This window comes from Vidua macroura, chromosome 6 (genome assembly GCF_024509145.1).
Source record: "Vidua macroura isolate BioBank_ID:100142 chromosome 6, ASM2450914v1, whole genome shotgun sequence".
Lineage (NCBI taxonomy): Eukaryota > Metazoa > Chordata > Aves > Passeriformes > Viduidae > Vidua > Vidua macroura.
In genome coordinates, this window is record NC_071576.1 from 33,153,052 (window position 1) to 33,170,511 (window position 17,460).

At 42.0% G+C, this 17,460-nt stretch overlaps 1 protein-coding gene across 2 annotated transcripts in view; it reads left to right on the forward strand.

Annotated features, from left to right (window-relative positions):
* The window catches only part of TMEM229B (transmembrane protein 229B), a 33,223-nt gene that overhangs the window by 9,672 nt on the left and 6,091 nt on the right, over nt 1-17,460 (forward strand). Inside the window, exon 2 of one of the 2 annotated variants that reach the window (XM_053981040.1) lies at nt 1,279-1,448. Coding sequence is in view for 1 of the 2 variants with exons in the window: in XM_053981039.1 (XP_053837014.1) it covers nt 1,279-1,303 (25 nt within the window). In the remaining variant the exon portion in view is untranslated. Of the gene's footprint in view, nt 1-1,278; nt 1,449-17,460 lie in introns of those variants that run through there. The other variant, XM_053981039.1, reaches the window with a different exon arrangement.

Genomic DNA, 17,460 nt, shown 5'->3' on the forward strand with positions numbered 1-17,460 from the left:
AGCAACTATTTCTCAGGATAAGAGAGACTCCAATGTAGATGCAAGCTTCAGTGCATAGGCAGAAGGTGCTAGCTGTGTCTCAATAATACCCATATTACATTGATTTAATTAGTGGGTTTATGCTATTCATTGCTCCATTAATCTCATTGGGAAGATTTTTGGGGGGCGGATTAGTTATTTAATCTGCATTTTTAATTGGAGTGGTTTTGTAGTTCAGTGTCATCTAAATAAAAACAGTGTAGGTTTGTTTTGTTTTGCTTATTAAGGAAAACTCAAATTCCTCAAATGTTTCTCAAATTCCTCTTGGATTTTGGTGCTCAAAAATGCTGAGATTCATTAGGATAATGTGAAGAGCTCATTTGTTACACAGTCTGACACATAAATGTCCTTGCTCTAACTTCTTCATATGCAATTAATCCAGAAAAATGCTATATATAGACAAGCCCTTGGGTTGTGAGATCTGTGAGGCTGATGTAAATAAGGTGTTGGATACTTGTGTGTTGAAGCTGTCACCTCGAGGCATGACTTCTGTGAAAATCAGGAAAATCCCAAATGTCAGCATTTGAAGAGAAGGAGAGCCCCAGCTCATGGGTTCCACTTGCTTGGATCATGCAGCCCTGCTGCCTGAGCCCAACATGGAGGTGAAAGGCAGTCAGATCACTGGAGCAGAGAGGACAGTGCCAGTGCCCCCAGGAACAGCTTGGGCTGCTGGGTGGGTGGCACTGAGAAGGGCCTGCTTACATGAAGTCCATACTCTGTCCTGGAATGGGGAAGAGAGAAGAAAAGTGTGATGATTGGAGAAGTGAGGATGAGAGGAGATTGGAGGAGATAAGGAGACAATGTTAGGAGAGATAGGATGGGGGTGGAAAAGTGTCAACAGTGAAGCTTACTTTGAAAATTGAGATATTGATGGGGAAAATAGAAGTAAAGCCATTTCTGGCAGACCCTCCAAGGGTTAACTGAGACCTTTGCTGAGATGGTAGCAGTGAACCTTTGGTCACTGACTCCAGAGAAGTTGCTCTGTGTGTTTGCTGTGGCTGAGATCCAGAAGGACAGTGGAGAGAAGAAAGGCTCAGCCTCACCCAAGGAGAGGCAGCTGTCAGGGTGCTGCCCTGGGCAAGGGGCAGGTACAGGTGCTCTGTGGGGGCTCTGAAGAAGTCAGGTCTTCCAGGGCCCAATGTACTGGAGCTAAGCTATCCATACACATAGTTGGTTCTGTGTTTAAAACCTCTCTTGCATTGTGCTGTATTAAGATTAAAATGTACTTCTTTGGTTTAGGAAGGCTGTCTGGTTGCTGTGTTAACTGTTGGTCACACACTCCTGGGCTGAAAACAACTGGCATCTGAAACCCCTTGGACTTGCTGGAGGCAGCCTAGTCTACCTGCGGATGTTGTGAATTAGGAGGTGGCCAAAGAGTGGGAGAGCTCCAGGATCCCTTCCTGGAAAAGGTAAGGTCTGGAGGCTAAAACTGGTGGGACTGCCCTTGTAGACTGGAAAAACAGAGCAGTTGTCTGACTACAGAGCTGACTGCATTGTAGATGGTACCTTGGAAATTTAGATATGTAGAATGCAAAGTTATTTCCATCGGTTTAAACACCAAGTTGTTTTCTGGAGGTGTAAGATTGCCATTTGCACACATCACCCTTGATTTCTGTCTGCTGTGAGTCACATCATTCTGATTGCTTGTAATTTATACAGCCAAACTTTTCACTGTTATTTTCTCTTTAAAACCTCACACTCTGATAGCCTTAGGCAGTTAAAACAATCAGCACAGTGGAGCAGTATCTCTGAGCTAAACCAGAGCAGTAGGTAAAGAGTAGAGGGTTGCTCTCTCCTGTGAAAGCACAGGTGTGAGTCAGATGATGAGGAATCTATTCCTGGCCCTAACAAGCAGTGCAGTCTCTGCACCTGATTCACCAGTGTGTTACTCTACTAATCTTCTTAGCCTCATCTTGCCACTCTCCTGTATGCTGTGGCAATCACACTTCCACAGAGTGCATGTAAAATGCTATCAATTTGGAAGGGTGATTTATATCCCAGAGCAAAAGTTTATATTGATTCTGGTTAGTGGGGTGAACGTTGTGGGACCAGAACAATTTCCAGACCCTGCAGCATTTGTGACAGGCTCTTTGTGTCTGCAGTGTGTGGCATGGTTCAGGCTACAATATTGTTTTGCCCATTGTGGATCAGCTTTCCTGGGTAGGTTGTGCGCAGTACTTTATTTCTAGCTGGGAACTCACTTTGAATACGTACATGCCACATGTATAAACTTCAGATACATGTAGCAGAGTCATCTGTTTCAGACGTTTCATTACCCTGTTCTAGTTGTAGTGCCCAGGAGATCTTCTGTTGGGCTATTCTGTTGTCCCACTTCACTGGGTGTTCTTGCTGATAGACCCCTGATCCTCTCTGAGGCTGGGGAACAGACCCAATCAGCTGCTGAAGGAAAGCAGTAGACTGAATTGTGGCAGTATTAACAGTGTGGATAAGCAGGATCAACTCCTGCCTAGAGCTCCAGCTGTGATTGTGCTGCCCATTGTGTAGCTGATTAAAGGGCTTCAGTTGGTCACCAAGTGTCCTCTTTTGAGTGGCTGCAATGTTATAACAAAGCAAGTGTCAGCAGCTTCCTGAGAAGGCAGCTGGTGATGGACTGAGCTTTGTGTGAGTCCAGCTGTTATGTCAGTGATGCAGCCATGAGTATTTCTGAAGAAAGCCGTGTCTGGCAAGTGCTCTGGTGTGTGATACTATTGCTGCGAGTAGAGCAAATGCTGCTTCTTGCCTGTCCTCAAGAACCATCGAATGTAGTGCAGAAGTCTCCTATTACTGTTAAAACCTGAGCACTGTATGGGCACAAAAAAACATAGTTCCATTGGCAGCAGAACAAGACTATGAATTATTCATTCCTCCAATGACTCCTGTAGGTTCCATCCACTCAGGCCATTCAGGATGCTATCTGTTGGAGATACAGACAGATCTGCTTTCAAAGCTGTGAGGATAAGACCCTGCAAAGTGTCATCACCTGTCTTGAGCTTGTCCTTCATTAAAATGGCTTGGGCATTGTTGTGACATCCTTGAGGACATAGAAGCAACCTCTTAGCATCCCATGGGCAGGAAGGAACCCAAGGGTTGGTAGGAATACTTGTAACATCAATGAATTTGGAACACATCTGGTAATGCCAGCCTGGAATTGTCTGTGAGGTGAGGACAATGAGTTAGGAGCAAGATGGAAGCCCTGGCTGCTCTGGCCCATTTTGCAAAAGAGAGGTGGGAGAGCTGCATCTTTTGTGTAGCATTACTTTGGTTTTTGTAAGAGAACTTAGGCTATGTCAGTTTGTTCCTAGCTCCGTCTTGCTGAGAAGCCAAAGTGTCCTCTGTTAAAGTGTCCTCTGCTTGAGCACAGGCAGGATTTCTCTGTTCATGCAGAGTGCTCTAGTGGAGATGACTGCATTTAAATGGCTGTTTGGGAACATCTGTAACACACAGTTTTTCTCAACTCATTTACTAGTAGGCATTTGTCTTTGTAATGGTTGTCAGCTGGCAGTTGAATTTGAGAGGCATTGAAGATTTACAGAGGTGCAGAGGCTCAATTCTCCTTCAACTCTTCCATAAACTGCTGTGGGCTCAGGTAAGAGGTGCCCACTGTGAGAGAAGGTGTTGCTGAAGGTTTGTTCAGAGGCTGTTTATCAGCATAAAATGCATATGCTTAGATGGAGAGGGGTTTTAACTATTTTTTTGCTTTTTTCTTCCTACTGGTTGGTATGAAGATTCCTTCAGCCATTTCATGTACCCAGGCTGAACTGTCCATGCCATATTGCAGATTCTTGAACATTTTCCCCCATTTCCCTTCTGTATCCCTCTGAGTTGCTCTTTGCTATTAGGCTTTTGCTGAGATGTATTCTGATTTTTAGTGTAAGAAAAGCTACCTGTAACTAGCAACAGCTGTAGAAATTATGGTCTTTTAATGCAGAAGTTCAACCTTTGCGTTTACAGCTGTCTTGTAATGTGCCCTACTGCATTTTGAGAGCACTTCAAATGTTCCTAAAAAGCTTCTTGGAAAGGAAGGAAATGTTACTTTTGTCAAAACAAGACACTGTAGCTTGTGTTCAGAACAGTTTTCAGCTTCTAGTTATGTCAGCCAGCTGGAAATGCCCTAGAGTGAGTCACCTTTGGAGTTGTTCTAGTCCAGATGTTGAGGGGAACTGTGGAGGCTAAGATAAAACCCCAGACTGCATTTGAAGAGTCCTCACTAAAAAAACGTGGTGGAAGCATGCTGAGGGGAATGACTGCTCTGCTGGGTTGAGAAGTTGAGTAGGTTTCACAAAGGGAGCTGTCAAGGAAGAAAGGGTTGCTTCTGAAGAAGGTAAAATGTGTTTGTCATCCTATGGTCTTGACCAAAGTAAAAAGGCAATAAACTGGAAGCATACCTTTCCTTTGTTTGTTTTTCATCAGTGAAAGAAGTAGACAAACAGAGCTCGCAATGGATTTGTGGTTTCCATAGTGATGTAGCTATGGAAGCTTTTGTGTGGCTGAGCTTTGCCCTCACTGCAATCACACTTGAAAGCTATGAGTGTTCAGCTTTCCTGCCAGGGAAATGTAAGTATATATCAAACAGGGAACTGGCTGAAAATGAAGCTGCATTTTCATGAATTGTTATGTTTGCTGTGCTACCTGAATATGTGGATGTTTAGAAGCTCAGCTCATTTCTCCTTTATCTGTTGTTCTGCACTGGAACAGCATCCACCTAAATTGATACCACAGTTCTTGCTGCACCAGGCAGGGATATATTGACCTCTGTCCTTTGCTTTCTATCATCTGTATATATACACACATCCCACAGCACTGGTGCCTGTGATTCTCCAGCCACACTGATATCAAACATGCACTGGTCAGAAAATGTATGCATAACTCTTTTGGGGGATGCTAACTGGTCAAATATCACCCTGTGAAACTTTACAGGTGAACTGCATGCTGTTCATAGACATCAACTTACTTGTCCCTGTATCTGACATTGCATCATGCTTTATTTTAATGGGCATTTTGAGAGTGTTTTAATAGTGAAAATACATGATCCGTGGGGAATTTTTGCATGTGGAGAGAGCTGTTTCTGACTGTGAATGGTTGATTAATTCTGGCTTTCAAAACAAGTTGGAGGTGGAATTTTTCAGCATCTCAGTGATGAGATTACCAGTAGGTCCTAGAGGCAGGGGAAGGAAAATGCTCTGTGTGGATGTTGCATGCACACATCAGGCAGTTATGCACATACTAATGCTGCACACACACTTGCATTGTCCAGTCTTTGTGGTTCACAGGCATTTGTGCCTCATCTTTTTCTTTTTCACTTTATTGCTGCTGGATGCTTTCTTGCTGTCTCCCTGAACAAATCTTCCTTACCTTCAGCATTTGTTTTGGTTGTCTAATAGATGTAATGGGTCATCTGTTCCCTTTATAGAAAGGAATGTTAATTATTTTCAGAAGGCTAATTAGGTTGCTAATGAGAATCTCTACTGCAGAAATATTGCCTTTAATTACTCACTCTAAAGTGCTGTACAGAGAAGCTTATTGATTATGCTGTTAAATACAAATGCTTGTATCTGGCTTAAAGATGCACCTTCAGGCTTCCTGAAAGAAATATTTTGGTAAACTTGGGAATCCATGTGACACAGATGACTGAGCAAATGAGACTGGTGCTAATAGCTGCCTAGTTGTGCCGCTTTTTTGGCTGCACCTTAATTTGGCGCTTCTGCAAGTGACTGGATGCAGTTGCTCTTTGTATTTCAGTTTTCCTGATGACTTTTGTCAGTATAGGTAACTATTTGTGCTACCTGTCAGCCCAAATAGATGCAGCCCTCACACCAAACAGTTTAGCCTAATCAGTCAGATGACAGTCAGAGGCACCGAGAGGTGGAGTGACATGTCACATTGCAGATCATGGCAAACCTAGTAATAAGCAGAGGTTTCATCACTCCTGTGTTAGTTCACTGCACTATTTGCCCCTTGCGCTTGTCTTAGGGCCAGCATAGCTCATTACAAGACTTGCATCAGTTTGCATATTTCTTCATGAGGCAGCTCAGCTCCTCAACAACCCCATTTATGCAGCCACCTTGGCACTGACTTAGGAAGGTCCTTTTGCTTCTCAATTTGAGTCCTGTCTTCTACTTGCTTCACTTCCTTGTTGTACTGATACCAAAATCAGACAGAAAATGAACTTTCTAACACAATTTGAAATATTAGAAAGCAGGTATTCTTTACTACAGTGCTGGACACTTTCAGAGGATATCTCCTCTAATCGAATGTGTGTTGTGAAACTTTACGACAGGGTATTTATTCCATCATGATTATACACACTCATTACAATGTACTTCCTAACTAATACATAAACATCACTTTCCCTACAACTAATTTGCATTCATCTGCCTCCTACTGGAGGCCTTTTATGATCCTGGAGGGTCATCTAAAGGGATCTCTGGTTGTAATTACTGAGTGCCCCGATATGACCATTCCTTGAACTTTTCTTTCAGCATGCATGTTGCTTCTTGTTACATAACTTGCCAAAACCCCTAGTATAGTCCTATTTTTCTGTTTATCGACTGGTTCCAGCTACATTTATTATCCTGTGGGCATACTTTTGCATTCTTTTATCTTTTCTTGCTAGTTAGTCTTTAAGTTCTATCTAGCAACTTTGGGGGAATTGAAAATTTTTATTCTTTGTATTATCTATCAGTCTCAATGCCTTTTAGAATTGCTTTGGGAGAGCTACTGTACTCTAGTGGATATTTTAGTTTTAGTACTCCCAGGATGAAAGTTGGATTAGTTCTCTGACATTCCCTGCTTTTTGACTGCTGAGCCTTCATGCAGCTCTGTAGAGGAGCTTCACTTTTTTTCAGCATCCTCATTGTCCAGTCTGCTCTTAGCCAGGCTCTTGGAACCTTTTACATGCTGTGGCTGTACTAGGGAAAATGTGAGAGAAGGCTGCTGAATGGGGGCTTCTTCCATGCATAAGAAGATGTTCCTTATTCTTTTATATACTGGTCATTGTAAACTCAGCAGGAGAAGGAAGGAAGATATGTCAATGTTGTGGATGCAGTGCAAAACTTTGCATCTTGTACTGTGCTGCCAGAGTATCTAAGTGCAGGTGATTCAGAAGAGTGACTTAGACATAGGAAATGCCAAAAAAACTACTATCAGCATGGGATGTCAAAAGTCACCCTCCATTTCTTTTTAGGCACAGATGTACACTGCTAAAACTTTTATCTGTGTGCCACACATGCAGCACTGCCTTGGCTGAGGCACATTTATTTTAAAGTTCACTTTGCATATGTAATATTTAAGTTAACTTTGCATATCTTTACAGATGTGGGAACTCTCAGAGACAGTGAAGATACAGTGAAGCAAGTTGCTTAGCTGAAGTGTAATCTGGCTTCTAAGTTAGTACAAGCCTATGCAAAACAAGCACACTTGAAAATGTTAACACTTTGAACACCTTGGCATTGCTATGAGCTCTTGTGCAGATAGTGCTGTTTGGTCTATGTGTAATGTGATGGGTTTGTTGTTGCATGTATCAAGACTAGTTATATTATGGAATGATATTTAGATTGTTTTAACAGGAGACAAAAACTTACATTCCTTCTCATTCTACCAAGAGTGTATTACTTAATATCTAGTGATTGTCATAGAAGTCCTGGTATGCTGTAGGTTTCTGTACATCTAAAAAAGAATAGATAGCTGACCAGAGTGTGTGTCTCCAGGACTACCAATAGTAGATGCACAATACAGGCATGAAAATGACAACTCCTAAGCATCTTACATAAATGTGGACAAGAAAACATATGGTGCCTCTCTGGTTCTATTTGCTATAGGTCACCTGATGCTCTGTTTGTTGAGCAGATTTCAAAGATGGTTTAAAGAGAATTTCAGATTTGGCGTTTTTGAAGAGAGTTATTTTTGGTGCCTAGTGTGAGCAGTATCAAACCATTTTACTTAAAACGGAGGAATTATTTTCTAGTCTTAATACAAGTCAGTTCCCAACACACAGATGCAAACTGGCATCTTTGTTAAACTGGCATTTTGCCCAGAGGCATGGCGTGCCTATTGTTGCCCAGAAAAAGAAAGCAAGATAAAGAAAAAAAACTTTTTTGATAAGACCTGAAATTACCCTATGTAACCTAAAGTATTTCACAGAGGTGAATAAATAAGTGTTGTATATGCTTTAAGCACCTCTAAGTAGGCACTGGAAAGATGCAGGAAAGATAGCATCAGGAATGATCAAACTCCACTTTTGTCTTCAGAATGTGCCCGTCTCTAGCTGCCTTCACAGGCTCTAGTAACTACAAATGGAAACCTGTAGGGAAACAAAGCTTGTAAGGTCCCTTTGTTAAGTGCCTGAAATTCATTCATTGATTTGGACCTCTGTATGCATGTGTGTATGAAATGTTTATACAAAATCCAAAATTTAGTAAAACCATGTCATGCAAATAATTAATTAGTTAGAATGGTATCATGGTGAAGTAATGGTGTAACACAGATTACTGGAGGTGAACAAACAAGTCACTGTCAGAAGTGCGTTTCAGTCAGTGAGAGCTCAGTGTCTGCTCAAAGGAGGGATCAGTTCCTCACTGCTTAAATAACAACTGCTAAATAACAGTGCCTCCTAAAATAACAACCAGTTGTTTAAGGTGTATCTTTAAACTTTTATTGAGATGGTAGAATGAAAGCTGAAAATATAAGTTGGGTATTAAGGGCATCACAAATGAAGATCTGGGCAGAAAGTAGTGTGACCCTGGGAAAGCGCTGCCAGGGCTTTTGGGAACTCTGTGGCCAGTCATTAATGGGGCAAGACACACTCATGTGATTCAAGACAGCCAGCTCAGCTTCACCAAGGGCAAGTTCTGACCAGTGGCCTTCTGTGATGGAGTGACTCCATCAGTGGAAGGGTGCAAGCGTCATTTATCTGGACTTCTGTAAAGCCTTTGATATGGTTTCCCCACAACATCCTTCTCTCTAAATTGGCAAGACATGAATTTGTTCAGTGGATAAGAAATTGTATGGCCTGTTGCATCCAAGGGTAGTGGTCAAATAGCTCAGGGTCCCAGTGGATGTCAAGGAAAAAATGGTGTTCCTCAGGGGTCTGTGCCCATAAGACTCTGCTTGGAATGCTGCATCCAGCTCTGGGGTCCCCAGCACAAGAAGGACATCAACCTGTTGGAATGAATCCAGGGAAGACCACCAAGTTGATTAGAGGGCTGGAGCATCTATCCTGTGAAGACAAAGACAGCTGGGGTGTTCAGCCTGGGCAACAGAAGGTTCTGAGAGGGAAACCTTACAGCACCTTCGAGTACCTAAAGAGGGCTGCAAGAGAGTGCCCTTACGAGGGCATTTAGTGATAGGCCAAGGAGTGATGACTTTAAACTGAAAGAGAGTAAGTTTAGACTGGATATTAGGAAGAACATTTTTACTGTGAGGGCTGGTGAGACACTGGAACAGGTTTCCCAGAGAATTTGTGGGTGCTCCATCCCTGGAAGTGTTCAAGGCCAGGTTGGATGGGGCCCTGAGCAACCTGGTCCAGAGGAAGGTGTCCCTGCCCATGGCAGGCTGGCTGGAACTGGATTGATCTTTGGGGTCCCTCCCAACCCAAACTATTCTGAGATTCTCTTATTCTTGTCTTCCCTGTCTAAATACTAAAGCACAATTACATGGTAGCTAGGTAAAGCCTTAGGTTACAGTTCAGTGGAAGGAAGCCAGTTGAATTATCCATCCATTGAAAAGCCTCTGCTGCCTGTGGATGAGACTCCAGGATGGCAGGTTTGCCTCCATGCTGCAGAGAATGACACTGCCATAGTTGTTTTCTGGTTGTACTTGCCAGGCCCCATGGAGAAAATGAGTCTTTCCAACCAGGTGCAGAGTGCAATAAATGTCCTCTGACAAGCTGACAGAAATTAGTGGAAGCTCAGTACTTGGCAAAAAGAGAAACTAAGTATAGGAGGTGTTAAGAACTGAACGGAACCAACTGAACTTCGTGGCTGGGAAGTTGTGATCTTACCATTTCCTCTTACATGCTCCTGTCTGGTGTAAAGAGCTCTTTCAGTGTTTCAGCTGAGGGTGTCCTGTGTTTCAGAGCATTCAGCTACTAGGCTGCCATGAGACTTCAAAAATAAGCCTCTTCTGGAAACCAGGTGAAGTCTGTTCAGCTCAATATTCCCTTTTCTAAGGAGAGGTGATAGGTTTTACTGAGTCAGCTGATATTGAGAGGAAGGTGGAAGTGGGCCAGTAAATTACAGATACTCAGGCCATCTTTGGGCTTGAAGCTGTTTGAAGGTGAGTATCATGTTTCTGTCTCTGATCTGACTAAAGCAGTAAGGTCAAAGTTACTGAAAACATAGTCTGGATCTGCAGTAGCTAATCCTTCCTGGCATGAACATTTTCTTGTGGAGCCTGTAATGGGGAAAGACTGTGTATCACAACCCCAGCTGGATGGAGACACTGGGCCACCAACTCCTTCTTCATGCTTGTGTCTTCACATGTTCCTAAGTCACCTGCATGACCATCACAAATACTTTTGTAAAGGGAATTCATGGTCAGTGAAAGGTACGTCTGGATTGTCCAGAGAAATATCAGTGCTTTTGTAAAGGAAAAAGAAGCTCTGATAGTGAGAACATAAACTTTCTGCATTATGCATCAACATGAGTTATCTATTCTGGAAAGAGCATCTTCCAGAGGCAAGTAAAAGAATACATTGTTATCTTGTCTCTCTTTTGGGATGGCCAAGGATCTTGGCCAGTTAGTGCCTGTGTTTCAATTATGAATGTTTTGTCAGTCACAGGGAATTAAATTAATATGTGCAAGGAAAGAGCTATGTGTATTTTGGAACATTTTCTTTTCTGAAGCATGTAAAACAGAATAAATACAAATACACAAGCAAGAAAATTGCTCTGTCTTCTACTGCAGTAGCTGTCTGTATGGACTCAAATTCAAGTCTCCTGTTATCATTGTGCTTTGACCTTTTGCACCTGTACCATCTTTCTGCAGCTGAGGGTGAAAAATGTCTTCTGTGCAGACTGAGAGTTGAGTGAAGAGGTGAGTAGTATTTTTACATCCTTGCTGAGTTTAGGATTAGAGTTAGCAGTTCACAAAATTTTCTTTTCTAAGGTGGACACTTAATTCCTTTTTCAGGTGTTAAGAAGTAGGTGGTAGGAACACAATGCAGTTACATTCCTTGAGTCCTGAAGCAGATGCATGTTAGCTGCTATTCACAAGAAATGGTTTAGAATTTTTCAGAAGTCTGAATGTGTAGACTGGATCTCAAAAAGGGGTGAATGTGAGTTGGGTCTTAACCATAAACGGATACATCTGTAAAGCAGTCTGAAGCTATGGTGTTGTTTTATTTCATGATCTGGGCTTGCTGTACTATTAAAGGTAAATTCCTAGTCTTCAGGCATTTAGAATATTCTGAAGCAGTCCTGTGCACATATATACAGACTTTTCTGTCTTAAGGAACCCAAAGTGTTAAACCTAGGTTGACTAATAAATACAGATTTAAAATTCTTTCCAGTATTGGAGCAATTAATCTGTTGGTTTTATTGGAGGGACTGTTCAGTAGGACATGGTCATTTGTACACACTGCAGTCACAAAAGGAAATGTGGAAGAAGGATATAAACATAATATTAAATTGATCTATTTTCAGAGGGGCTCTGTGAAGCTGTGATAAATGATTGGCAGGTTGAAGGTATGATAAATCCAATAGTAGTGTTTATATTGTTTGTAAAAGCTCACCTTAGCACAAAAGTGCACACAGTCAGAAGAGGCAGTTATAAGGAAAAAGATCCATCCCCTTCAAGTAGAGGGAGAAAGCGGACAAATCAGCAAATAAAATAGGACAATATATGCTGGCATCGCTATATCTTTATATATCTATGCAGCTGTAGATAGAATTCAAATTTATGTAGCTATAACAGGTTGATTTGCCTTTTTTAAAGTGGATATCTATGGTCCAGTCCAAACTAGAGAACAGTCCACTGTTCTGTGATTTGGGAGAGAGGCAATAAGAAACTCAGAAACAGTAGGAAAAGAACCAAGGTGGCATCAGGTCCAGTCTGAGGATTCACAAGACATCCTTATAACCCAGCTCCCTGCCACTGTACTTGAATGCACGATTTGATATGAAGGGGCCCAGCTTGCAGGAGCTTATGAGTCAGGCAGTTGCCCATCAGGGAACTCTGAGTGCTCACACCTAGGTCTGAAGTCATGGTATGTGAACCTGTGTCACTTTTTGAAAACTGGGTTCTGGGAACTCAGGTCTGCTCTCGCTGCAGAGAAAGAAGTCAACTGTCCAGGTTAAGATAATGGTGAATCCACTAACTAAGCACCCAAAAGTGAAAGATGGCTGATACAGATTTTCAGAGCAGATTGTGCCCCCTGGATATGCCATCTCCTTGACATGTCCAGGGGGCCAGACCTTCCATAATGCTGATTCCCTCCTTCTCAGTGTTAATAGGAAGCTCTGCCTGCTCCTGTAGGAGAGTCCTGGCATCCAAGTCTCTGCTTTGTACTGGGGCCACATCAGGGGCACTTGGGCTCTTGCTGGACATTTGCTTTTTTGAGAACTGTAGTATCAGCAAATGTTGTGAACTCAGGGCAGCTTTTCCAAACAGGGAAGGGCAGCAGGTAAGGCACAAGAGCCTTGCAGCAACAGGTTTGGAGAAGAACATGACCTTACCTGAAGGTGATACTGGGAGATTTGGCTCAATACTTGTAGATGTCAGCTTTGGAGTCAGTAATTTTTCATAGTGTCTTTCAAGTCTGCTACTTGCATGACTCTTGAGGGTCTTAACTTCTGTCAGGTAAAAAGAAGCATTCCTGTTGGTCTCTGTAAGTACAAAGCTATTGCCTTAATCTGTTCTCAAGTTGGAATGATTACTGTGGGCTAAGGTGTGTTCACGTAACGTAAGATTTCCTGCTATGTGTGCAGCAGGGCACGGCAAGTCTCCACTTTCTGCGCTTCTACAGGAATTCATGAGATCACCTTAATCAGAAAGCTATTCTTTAAACAATATCTTCATATTTTCTCTTTGTCCTCTGAGAAGTCAACCTCCCTCTACACTCCTTCCCAAGAAATCCCTACCTTTCTCCTTTCCTTTGTGAAATGGTACCTTCTGGGCAGCCCACACACAGGCATTACCGCTAAGAACTACACTTCCCATCCCTTTGGGTTAGGCTGGTAATTGGATTCATTTAATCTCCTTTTGGCGTCATGCTTTTTTACCGTATCCCAATTCTCTTTGGACCAGATTTGAAAGATAGACAGGGATCAGAGGCTGCCAGCAGGTACAGAGTGAACTGGGCAAGGGAACAAGAAAACAAGGAGTGGCAGGGAAATGATGTGCTTTCTATGGGAAAGGAGCTAGAGACAAAAATGAGGGGAAAATGCAGATAAGAAATAGACTACTTTCTTACCCCACAGTGTGTGAAAGGGAGACAATGTGCATCCTGATGGAAAAAAGCAGCAAAAACAGATGACTCAGAACTGACCAAAATCCAAAGGCTACAGATCCTTTCTGAAAGCACTGAGAGTCTGTATTTGGAGACATCTGTGGCATGCTTTTAGCTTCATTGCAGGGCTTGATTAATTGATCTGCTGGAGCTCTTCCACACTTCAGTGCAGTTGAAATCCTATTTTCTGAGCCACAGTTAATTGAGGCTCTCAGTTACCTGAAGAATGAATATCTCCTCAGAGTTATGACTTCAGCACATAAGTACCACTAAGACTTAACTGTATAAATCTTTAAACACTGATGAACTAATGTCTTGGGGCCAAATTTAGTACACAGTGTTCTGTGCACATCTAGTGTTCTGTAAATCTTTACTTCTAATGGTGTGTGATACCTCTGTGAAAATGCTGAAGCCAGATTTGCAGCACATTCATTCAATGTTGTCCATGGTTGCAAAGGTATGCTTGTTAGGTGTTTACTCACAGGGAAAATGCAAAATAAGAAGAATTACACTTAAACAGGAATTGTCCAAAAATGCATGTCAATTTTCACCAACACGTTCTCGTATCTACTGTAATCCTTGCTGAAACAGAAAAGCAGATGTACATCTGATTCTCCCAGTCTGAAGAAAGAAAAAAGTAGCTACAATGATGTGCCAATGAAAGTAATTAAAAAGTAACGAGAAACAGTTATTTTTACATAAGTACTGTTTGGGTAATAAGGATCTGAGGAAGGAGGACATTAGCAGTACAGTTCATGGGCAGGGAGAGGAAAGTACCCTTTACTTCAGCTTGGTCCGCTACTCGTGGTCCTGTCATTTGGAGAGACTAAAGTATCCTCCTGTGTATTTGTCTCCTTTGCACTTTTTAGAATTTAATAGTAATTATTATATATAACATAGGATTATAGATCCCTAAGGCATTTCTTAGAAATATGAACATGCATGTTATAGAACTAAATATTAGTAAATAGGAATTTGTAAAATAATACTGTGTCGTAAGTTTTTAATTTGCAGAAATAACTGGGCACTATGAGTATGAAACATGCTGTAGTAGTTCAAGTTCACCTGCAGTGGATCAATTAGCTGACAGAATTCATAGACTCAGAATTCATTAGAGGAATTGTTTCTTGGAGGTTTTTGTTTGTGTTTTTCTTTAGCACTTCAGAGTTAATTCAGAGTTTTTTGAGGAGTTCTCATTACACTCATCCAGAGCATCTATAAATAATTCTGCTGGATTAAAGGGAATAAAGACAATCTGTAAGAGACATTTTTTAAGCACAGTTTGGCTTGGTAGCAAGGAAATGGGCAGAAAGCCACTGCAAAGGAGAGCTTTGAAAAAAAAAAAAATGAGCCAGGCAGTACTCAAGAACTTAATCAGGCATGAATACGACATCCACTGAGGTCTCCCCTGCAGTGCTTGTGTGAGACAAATCTACCATTATTTCTTGGTCTACCATCAGTCCATCCTCTGATCACTCCCCTCTTGCCTGCCAAGGCTGCCTCACCTGCAAAACCAAATGTGAGTATGGAAGTGCTCCTCTTGCACAGAGGGGTCTCATTTGAAGTGGGGCAGTCTGTAAATCCTTTCTCTTTACTTGGCGTGGTGCATCAGTTTTATCTGTATCTTACCTCAACCTAGGGGATTATTGATATCCATTTCAGAGCTGAAATGATAAAATATTAAAGTGTAATCTTGGTGCTTTCTTGCAGCCATAAGTCAAGGTCCTGCCCTGATCACAGAATGGGACAGGTTGGGAGGGACTATAGTGCGTCATCTGGTCCAACCTCCCTGCTCAAGCAGGATCATCCTAGAGCACATGGCACAGCATTGCATCAAGACAGTTTTCAAGTGTCATCCTGTTCTTTTAAAAGTTTTTAAGTTCTTTTAAAAGCTTTCTATGCCTTCTGATGTTTACATATTTCTACTAGAGTTCTCACGCACTGGTCATGTAAGTAATGATTGGTTTGCATTCTTCTTTGTGGGAAGAAAAAATTTATAGAGTGTTAGTTTGACCAGTGTGGTTGGAGAGGTGGCAATTTCTTCCTCCAATCCAATGTCACTTTTAAAATTCTGTATATTGTAAGGTCAGAAATAAAACTTCCTTCCTTTTGCTCTTTTGATCTTAGTGTGAGTGTGTGAGTTATCTTGTGTCGTAGTGCAACACTTGAGTGTCTCCAGTGAGGGAGATTCCACAACCTCTCTAGGAAATCTGTCCAATGCTTGACCACCCACAGAGTAAAGAAATTCTTCCTTATATTCAGGTGGAACTTTGTGCCTCAGTTTCTGCCCATTGCCTCTTGTCCTGGCATGGAGTTACTCTTCCCCAGGTGCAGGACCCTGCATTTGTCTTGAATTTCAGGCAGTTCTTCTCTGCTCATCTCTCCAACCTGTTGAGATCCTTCTGAAGGGCTGCGCAGCACTAGGGGTTATTGGCCACTCCTTTCAGGTTTGTGTCCTCAGTGAACTTGTTGCTGCAACCAGATTTCTGTAGAGAAACTCAGTCCTTCATATACTTAACCCTCTTAGGTCTGTGCTTGTTTCCTGTAGGTGGAGTGGGTTCTTGGCCCCTTCGTTGCCAGCAGAGTTATGCATACAGGCAGGGCAGTCAGGGAAAGGACTGAGTGTTCCTTGGAGGTCCATGTGTGGTTTCCACAGACTTGCCTTTTTTTTTTTTTTTTTTTTTTTCTCAGCAAGCTGGAAAAGAAGGTCCTACTAGAGAAAGAAGGAAAAATTTTGTGCTGGCCTAGCTCAGGCTTCCTAATAACTTTGTATTAGAGGAACTATTTCTGTTTTAACTATTTGAAATATAACTTGCTGATGATGGAAAGCATTTTCAAAACTTTGAATGTAGAAGCTCCCTATTTTCCCCAAAACAGCACAGTGTGAGCAGCCTCAGTGCAAGCATGGTCATCCATGAGCAGTCTTTATGCATTGTTTGCTCTCTGCTGAGACAATTGCATAGCTGGCAGCTGTGTTTCTGATTTTCAGGAAGCTGCTGCCCATCCCATTATAAGTGATGAATGTCATTTGTTTTCCTGAGGAGACTGAATAGCTCCCATATGTTCAGAGCCTTTTGGTCAGTATTACTGTCACTGCATCAAAAGTTTTGCATCACCAAGTTCAATTATCTACTTAAGGCTTTTCACAAATCTGCATTTCTTACTGAATCCAGTCTTGGTCTTCTGTTTGAATGCTTCTCCCACTAATCTCATGCTCTTCAGCTTGATTCTTTTATCATGAATTGCTGCCCAATAAAACAACACTTTTCTCCTTTATGTCCCTCTTGAGACCTCTCTCTTGTGCAGTATTGCTTACCAGACACCAGATAATTTGGTGTTGCTGGGAAATACAATGCTTAGGAAAAGCAGCAGTTTTAATTGTTCTGTAAATGCTCAAGTGACTTGTAACCATTAAATTGTACAGTCCCCAGCTTGTGCAGTGATGTGCTGTGGCTTGTGATAGCCCCCCTAAATATATCCTCCATTCCCTTTATGTCTCACTATGTACTTTTTGTTTTATTTTGGATGAAATATTTTACAGGAGGAGCTGTGATCTGTGGATTTGCTTAGTGCCTAGGACAGTGGAACCAGTTTTGTTTGGGCTACCACACACTGGCATCTGCCCTGTCTTGGGATGCTCCTAGTCAGCAGGAAGTCTGTGAGGACTCTTGCAAGCATATTGTAAGAAGGAAGTTTCCATCGAGGTTGGGCCCACTGGAGACACGACAGTAGAGAAGGCAAATATTGAGACATATCAGTGCCAGTGCACTGATGTTTGTCTCTTTGCAGTTGTGGTGAAAGCCACGTGACTCAAAAAAACTCTTTGCAATGGGTTAACTTCTATTATTGTAGATGTCCGAGACCTGATCTACATTCCATTATTAGACTTCTAGTAGTGACTAAATATTTTGAAAACAATAAAAAAGAAACAGAAAGTAAATAGGTTTCATTTCCTGGTGTAGAACCAGGAAAGAGAA